The sequence below is a fragment of the Monopterus albus genome, unplaced genomic scaffold (genome assembly GCF_001952655.1).
Source record: "Monopterus albus unplaced genomic scaffold, M_albus_1.0 scaffold513.1, whole genome shotgun sequence".
NCBI classification, from domain to species: domain Eukaryota; kingdom Metazoa; phylum Chordata; class Actinopteri; order Synbranchiformes; family Synbranchidae; genus Monopterus; species Monopterus albus.
In genome coordinates this window covers 43,810-52,325 of record NW_018128393.1, presented here as the reverse complement: position 1 = coordinate 52,325, position 8,516 = coordinate 43,810, and the positions used below count along the sequence as shown (strand labels likewise).

The following is an 8,516-nucleotide window of genomic DNA, read 5'->3' as shown; positions in this document are numbered from 1 at the left end:
CAGCAGGAACAAGCTCCATCGACCGACGCTTTCAGTTGATGGAGGAAAAGTCACGGCTGGCTGATGTTAACGGCTCTTTAATCGGTAAAATGAATCTAAAGACTGATTGATGATTCACCCTCACACAAATCGTCCATTATGATATAATCCATGTGCTGCGCAGTGATCTGTAAAGAGCTCTAATCTGTGGCACTCTGAGCCGACCAGTTCGCTCAGACACTCACCGGGAAGTAGAGGAGCAGAGAGCCGAACAGGATCGTCTCCAGCAGCAGGAGGCCGGACGCCCGGATCCTCTGGGGGGAGGTGGAGGTGGAGAGAAGCACCAGTTAGACTTTTATTACAAGAGATGTGGTGCTCATTAAAATAAAGGCTTTCATGTTATAACCACAAAACTATTATTCTTCACGTAACTGTATATGCTACATTTTTAGACAGGGGGGCTGTAGGCTCATGAAAACATAATCTGCCTTATAGTTGTTTGATGCTGAACCCCAGTGTCATGTTTGTGCTTTTTAAAAGACCAGTAAAAGTGAACCTTCATGAGAATATATATTATCTGACTGACACTAATTCAACACAGGGTAACTGGGAAAAAGATTTCTGTTCATTTCTGAATCTACCTTGTTACAACAAACAGCCAAGATCTAATTAACCTTTTTGCCATGGTGTGATTGAATCAAATGATTTAGATAAAACAAATCAATCCTGTGACTCTCTTCTTATTTCTGCTAAATTAAACAGCAGATTTTTAACACAGTGTATCACGGCTCAGTGCTTGGACCGGCTCCACTGTCGTGCCTCCATCTCGGCTCCTGCTGAGCCAAGAGACCTGACTCACTCGGTTTCGACGGTGCCTGTAGGCCACCAGCATGCTGATGAAGATGAGGAGCATGAAGACCCCCTGGACCGCCAGCACGGCGGCCCTGAGGAGCCAGTCTTCCTGCACCCAGCAGGGGGCACCGTCCTGACAGCTCTTACAGCCCGGCCAGCACGGGAGACAGATGGGCATGTTCGGGTAACACGTACCACCGGCGTCACTCCCGTTCATAGGGCCGCCATCTGCATCGAACATGGACACATGCATCAACACCTACACAGACCCACGTGAAGCGTTCATTTACATGTGACTTACATCTCCACAGAAATGTAAAGTCAACATTTAATGTCTTTAAGGGGTTTATTTTACAGTAGGCACAGGTTGCCTAGCCAGGTTTACACTTCTGGCACACTACTGCAAAAACTTTGGGTTCGATTTCCAAGTGTCCACATGTGGGAAGCCAGTGAGGGATCATGTCCTTATTGCTGCACTACTGCTAGTTGATCAGGTCAGACCTGAGCAGGTAGTGTAAGTCCCTGACATGTTACACACCTGCTAGTGAAACTCATCACTGGCAGGGTTGGATATTTATCTTAAAGCCTTTCTTTGGGGTTGTGCTGGAGGTGCACGAGGATCAGACGTTTTAGTAAACGCATGGCCTGTTAAACTAAAACAAGCTAAAAGATGTTAAATCATTCCATCATGTGAATTGTCTGAGCTAGTGGGTAGGTCTGGTTGTGCATCTCCAACATGTCCTCCTCATATATACTGAAGCGTAATAAACATATGAGATGAACAGTCATAAATCATAAGCTACAATGCTACATCTTGATGAAGTTAAAAAAAACCTCGTTAATTAAAAAATGTAGTCTTAATTGGTGTGATTCATTAGTTAAATAGGCCATAAACAGTGAATGTGGCTTTGACGATCAAAGGTCGAGGCAGTAACCTAAAGAGAAGTGTGTTGAGTCAGTGAACCTGCTGTGGACAGAGGCTGTGATCTACCTACCGGCGTCCTGAGGACCAGGATCAGGGTTGTAGTAACCGTCTCTACAGCGGCAGCAGTACTGACCCAGCCGAAAGCCCCGGCCATGAAGTGGCACACACTGCAGAGGAGAAAGTGTTAGGTTGTCATTCTCTTTATGGGTAATAACAACGAGAACAAATAGTGATACCTTTTTATAAAGAGCTTGATTGGTTTTTAATTTGAAATGACCTGTTTTTAATACATGCAACTTATAATCTACGTGTCCTTTCTTTACTGATTTGAGCCTCAGGGTTGTTGGTCCATGTTGATTAGGTTAAACATCCTCAAACTAAAATGGAAATAATATTATTTTTAACCCTAGAAAGGTTTGTTACACAAACAGTTGCACACATACCCACCTATTAAATGTCCTGTTACAGTAATGACCCATAGCCTTTTAATAATATTATTCTTTTATCACAGGAAAAGCTTTTGTCCAAAGAAACTTTTTTGTCCCCTTCATTCCACATCAGGCATCAGTGTTTTACTGAAGGACACAGGAGAAGCAGGGACTTAAACTACCAACCCTGTGATCATCAAGAAATCCCCAGAACAACATGAGCTAAACCCCTTTTATGATTTGCTTCTTGATGCTTCAGTCTCACAAAGCTATAAAAGTTTTTTTTTCACTATCCACAAACTTCACCATATGATACTGGGCCTGTCTAATTAGTTCATTTATACTGTAAAACACTGGCCCTGATTTAGGATTGTTGTATTTAATCCACCTGTGGATGAATGAATATCATACATAAAGGCTTATACATCACATTAATGGTGGATACAGTAACATGCAGGCTGTAAATATCAAATGGAACTGTTAAATCAACCAAAAAGAGCTAAAATAGGACCAAACAAGTGGCTCGTGTCCCAGGTTCCAGTACTGTTGAAGCTGTGTCACTTGTCTGTCGGTTACATATTCCTCCCTCTCTCACTGCTGCCAGTTTCAGTTTAGCCAGCTGGGACACACACACACACACACACACACACACACATACACACACACACACACACGGAGGCTGTGTGTTAATCTAAGTAAAAAGCTAAATGGATACATAATGCCTTCACTGAGAGCATTATCCTTGTCTGGAGAAATCCTGTTCCCATGTAAACACACACACTGGTCTCACAGATGTATACAAAGAGACATCACCCCTTTATCAGCTGCTGAAGGCTCTAATGGCACAGCCTAAACATTGATGTGATATGGATTACACACAGCAGGCAACTTAATTCCCAGCATGGTCACATCTCAGTTCAACAGATAGTCATAGTAAATCGGGATTTGCTCATCTGTCGTGTTTAAGTTCGTCATCGCGTGGCCACTTCAGACACTTTACTGCTTCATGGCTGCTTCAAAGTTGTTGTAGCTGTTGTTTACATCAATGCAATCAAGGAATTAAGCTCCAGCTGATCCAAGTGTGTTTTCAAGGATTCAAACCTGGTTTTGTTGTAGTTACTGTTATAGGATTTCACTGTACGGTTCGTTCGCTGCTGACTTTTGCATATGTAAAATAAATTATGTTAAGTCATAAACATTATGCGTACATGTAAATATGATTCTGAAGTAGTTTGGAAGAAACAAATGTAGTCATTGTGATTTCTGATGGTCAGAGCTTATTGTCATTATCCCCAGAGATTCCTGATTTGGACTCTTATTTTGAAGATATTTGCTGTATTGTCCTGCCTCACCTGCCGCAGCGTTACTCTCAGTTAGACACACCTGTTGCTTGATGTCTCTGCCTATATTCAGCTCACCTTCCTCAGCCAGCTCGTCCTGTTCGTTCACTCTCCCCTTGACCAGCGACTGGCCCTCTGCCCTGGACACCTGCTGCTCTCTGCTCTCCACTACACTCCTGTCAGGCCTGTTGTTTGCCCGCCTGCTCTCACTTGACGCCACTATCAGGCTATGAACCTATCACTGTGTTTTAAGTCTGTTTCCTTCCCTCACTTCAATCACTGTCAGAGACCTTTTATTATGGATTTGATGCTCAGCTAGAAATGTGAAGTAGCTTGTCTTGCATATGTATATCTGTTGCTGTGACTTCTCTTCAGTGTTTATCTGTAGTTTAGGTTCTGTATTTTCTTGCTTTGTTACACATGGAGTTATACGTATATGGGGAGTCTTAGTTTCTTACCCTCTGCTCTGCGTTTACTTGCCTGCACAGCTGGTTGAGTTTAGTTTCACACCACCTTTCACCACATCCTCCTGGCCAAGGATCAGCATTTGGGTTCCCAAAGACTAAAATCTCACTTGGCTCACTGCTGTGCATCGCTTTAGCATGCAGTAAAGCACCACAGCGGCACTTTGAAATCTTAATTAAACTTGACTTTTAAAACATGGTACCTACATTAAGCATGAGCTGAAGTTGAATTACTCAAAGACAAGTGGACTGTTTCTACTGAGGAGCTCTAACACTGTACACAGAGCGCACAGCCAAAGCAGCTCGTCAGCAGAGCAGCAGCAGCTTTTGTGCTCCGACGCCCCTTTTTGACTGACCCAGTACAGGCTCTGCTCAGCCAAAAGGTTTGAATCCTCTAAGCTGGGTAGGACAGGATGGGACAAAGGAGACCATTTGGGGATTTTTGGGACTGTCCTTTTTTTGTGTTGCAGACCTCTGTGAGTGCACTGTATAAAGGGAAGTATGTCAGCAGGCTGGATTATCACCATAATCCATCAGATCATCCTGCAGCCCGCCACCCAGAACAGTCATCTTTAAATAGACGGCTGAGATAGATGAGAGGTAGGGGCCTGGCCTGGACAGACGGACTGGCAGGGAACAAATTGAAGCAGAGAGGTGGGCTGTGGTGGAGCAGACAGCAGAGTGGGAGTGCAAAGCGGCCAAGGCATAGCAAAGGTTAAAAGGCAAAAACAAAGTAATGAGCACAGGCAGAGGGGGCTTAACTGACAGGTCACAAACAGTTTAGAGTGAATTTGTGTGATGTAACGAAAAGTCAGAACCCTGAGTTAGTAATGGATGTCGGGAACACAGCACATAGAGAGGAGGAGTCTTGACCTTGGAAACAGCAGTTTGCAAAACGCTCTCACCATTAGAGGAGCTGTTCTGGAGCTGTCGATTATCATACGATCTTCTTCTGCAGATGAGTCGCCCATTTATCAGGACGTTATTAACGTTCAAATGTCAGTTTCTTCCTGTGCACAGCTTTAAAGTTGAGGCTGAAGATGTATTGTTGACTTAGGAAAACGAGGCACAGTATGGATGATGAGCATTTAAAGTAGGAGCATGTTTTAAACTATCCAATAAATGATCTCAAAACTGACGCCCTGTGAGATTCAACATTTTTTGCAGGACCATAATTTTCATCATTTGTTGCATGAGCTGTTTTTTGTCTGTAGTGCTGTCGTCGGCCACAGGTTAAAGGTTAGAAGAGGGGCTTTGATACTGAAGAAACCTTATTTAATAGCTTCTGTGGGCACAGGCGGCACAACAGTGCAGTGGTTAGCGCCTTTGCTTTGTAGCAAGAAGGTTCCAGGTTCGAACCCGGGCTGACCCAAGGCCTTTTCATGCAGAATTTGCATGTTCTCCCTGTGCCTATGTGGGTTTTCTCTGGGTACTTGTCCAAAGACAATCAGCTTTGGTTAAACTGTCCATAGGAGTGTGTATTTGTCAGCCTGTGACTGACTGCCAACCTGTCTGGGGTGGACTCTGCCTCTCACCCAGTGTCAGCTGGGGTTGGCTCCAGCCCTATTCAGGTATATGCAGTGTAGATAATGGATGGTTTTCACACATGTTTTCAAGGTAAGTCATCTTTAAAACAATTTGAATTGCATTAACCTGCATAAAAGGTTTGATATATGACAAATCAGTTCCTCTGTAACTGCACAGTGTGGTCTGAAATAGATATACTACAAAATTCAACATTTTTATTCTGTTCCGCTTAAAGAAACCAAGCAGCAGGTCGTTTCTCTCTCTGCTTCCTTGTATCTCTGTATTTACCTCCATGCTGGTGCGGTTGCACTGGTGTGTATCAGCAAACCAGGCGTCTCTTGTTGCACACTGGTCCAAGTCAACGTCTTGAATGTTGACGTCCACACGGATCACACCTCTGACAGAACACACAGCAGGTAAAGAAACAAGAGCGACTCCAAACATCATTCTCCTGCAGCTCTGCAGTTCATCTGTGTGGCCATTGCATGGATTCCCTTTCAAATGTCAGATTATATCCAACACATTTTAATACAATCGCTTATCAAAACTTTCCTCCAGAGTGCTAGAGACCAGCACAGAACCAGAAAGGCCGGTGAAATACCAAAACTGCTGCTGGAACAGAAATACAAGGAGGTTCTTCAAAAAAAAGACATGTTTAATTTTGGAACTTCTGTCCTGCTTTTGAATGTGAAGACAATTTAATCAAAATCTACAAAATGTGGTGAGAAATGTCTCAGCACCATTTATAGCGACCGACAGATCATGAAACGTGAACCACGGGGTTTTTACCTGTACAGCCACGAGCTCCAAGCTTCATGATGTGTTGTAATTAAGTCAGAAAATGACTTAATGACTTAAATGATTGAAAAGTTGCAGACCTTCTACTAGAATGGACATCGTTTACAGACAAGTCTGTAACCTCTCTGTACACACACAGCAGACACATACTGGACAACAGTGGTCCACTGTGCGTGTCTGAATAACCACGTTTCCTTCCGTGATTCAGAGCATTAAAGGCATCATTGGTTCAGTTCATCACACACACAGTTCTTCAGGGACACTGGAAACAAAAACCAGGAACCAGTGACCGAACACTGTGACATGGACCAACCTAATGTCTACGTTTACTGCCATCACCAGCATGAGACGCTCGGTTGTGTTTGTGTCTTACACCGTTTCTCCTTCTATATTGTTTTCTTGCTGACTGTATCTGTTGGTGTGGTTGAAGTTCTGTTTGTGTTTATGCTTGTGTGTGTGTGTGTGTGTGTGTGTGTGTGAAGGCTCTAACCTGAACTCTGGCGTCAGGTCAGGCTTCAGGCCATAGAAAGATGTGGACAGCGTGAGCATCCAGCCAGGAACAAAGCGTCCGTCCTTACAGTCAAGGAAGGGGGTGCTGGCCCAGCGCACCCCACTGCGATTGGTCACATAGCTGTCGCCCCGTCCCCACTTAGGTGTGTCCAAGGTGCTGAGGTCATTGAGGAGCACCCGCTTGGACAGGGCTGCTGTCAGCTGGCTGGACTCTGGGAATTTAAAGCTTCGGTACCAGCTGTCGTCAGGGGCAGGAGCAGGCGGGTGCAGGCTCTCCCAGGCCTTGGATAAGTCCTGGAGGACAATGGTCTGTACCTGGGCTGTTGGGTTGCGGGTGGCACGCAGCACTAGCTGAGGGACTGTGGCGGTGGGGTCAGCGTCAAAAGTGAGCAGGGCCCGCTGAATGAGTACGTCTGCTTCCAGGAGGGCGCGGACCAGGGCGTGGTACCACTCCATGTCTTCCTGCATCGTGCTCTCCCGCAGGTCACTGGCCTGGAAGATCATGTTGAGGAAGTTGGCCGTGTTGGCCAGCGCATCTAGAGTCGGCTGGAGGGGGACGTCAAAGCTGCTGGGCAGGGGCCCCGTCTGCTCTGGTGAGCTGTATGCCCGTGAGCAGTGAGCTGCTTCCAGGGTGGAGGGGTCTCCCGTGTACAAGAAGGACTCTGCTGGTGACCAGTCATCCACATCCTCTGTGGAAGCTTCTGAGGGTGTCCCTGCAAACCCAAAAGGCTCTGGGGGTTTGAAGGAACTGGAGGGGCTGGTGGAGATCTCTGCAGTCTCTGTACTGTTTGTTAAAGAGTCAGTGCTGTTGTCTGCCTTCACTCTGACTCGTGGTGGGATGTCCGGAGACTCCTGCCCTGTGAGGAGAGATGGGAGCAGGAGAAGAAGCCAAACAGGCTCCATCCTGGATTAATTCTGGAGAAGAAGAGCAGCAGGGAGGAGTCACTACTACACCGTCTCTTTGTGGCTCCTGACCACTTTGAAATTCCCTTCCCAGATCAGGGGACGCGCCACATGCTGGCGGGTCTTGGGACTTTTCGCGGAGATTTGTTCATCTTTACATCAACGAGGTGCAGCAGCAGCAGGTGTCCGGGAGGAGCGCGGCAACTCGTTCTGCGCTCTCACTCACGTTCTTTGCACACAACTCCATCTGTGCGACGCACTGTCACACGCATACGCGTCCTGCGCTGGCTCTCGGACGAAGACATCACCAACCTGCGAGTTCTCCGTGTTGGCGGTGGTGGTGCTGGAAGGAGGGCGGCTGACTTGGCGGAGGAATCCCCGCATTTCCGCAGTCCGTTCGGTATCTCCAGCCCGCGGTGCCGCTCACTCTCTCCTTTCCTATTTTCTAGTGGCGAAGCCGCGCGCCACGCTCCGAAGCAGAAAAACGCAGAGTGCGCAAAGCGGAGGAGGAGGACGGAAAAGCCTCAAAGTTGGGGGATCCCAGTGTCAGGGGAGAGAGGAGGAGAGAGGAGAGCAGCGCGTTGCAGAAATGGGGGAGATACAGAGCGAGGAACAGATTTCCACTTTCTCCCTCCTCTTCTCTCTTTGTCTGTCTCCCGCTCTGTTATCTGTTGCTTCCTGCCCATCTGACGGAGGCTTGTGATGCTCATCCATCACCCCTCCCTCACCACCACCCCCGCGCAGCATCCCGTCTCTCCCATTATTCCCTCCTCGTGTCTTTCCCCCCCCC

General features: G+C 46.7%; 1 protein-coding gene across 2 annotated transcripts in view; it reads right to left on the bottom strand.

Annotated features, from left to right (window-relative positions):
- The window catches only part of gpr179 (G protein-coupled receptor 179), a 21,956-nt gene extending 14,221 nt beyond the window's left edge, over positions 1–7,735 (bottom strand). For both annotated transcript variants that reach the window (XM_020588208.1, XM_020588209.1), the window contains exons 1-5: positions 6,804–7,735; positions 5,804–5,912; positions 1,827–1,923; positions 839–1,059; positions 225–293 (exon numbers count right to left, since the gene is read on the bottom strand). In XM_020588208.1, coding sequence (XP_020443864.1) covers positions 225–293; positions 839–1,059; positions 1,827–1,923; positions 5,804–5,912; positions 6,804–7,726 — 1,419 coding nt within the window. In that variant the 5' untranslated portion in view covers positions 7,727–7,735. The remainder of the gene's footprint in view (positions 1–224; positions 294–838; positions 1,060–1,826; positions 1,924–5,803; positions 5,913–6,803) is intronic.
- Between the last annotated feature and the right edge of the window lie 781 nt (positions 7,736–8,516).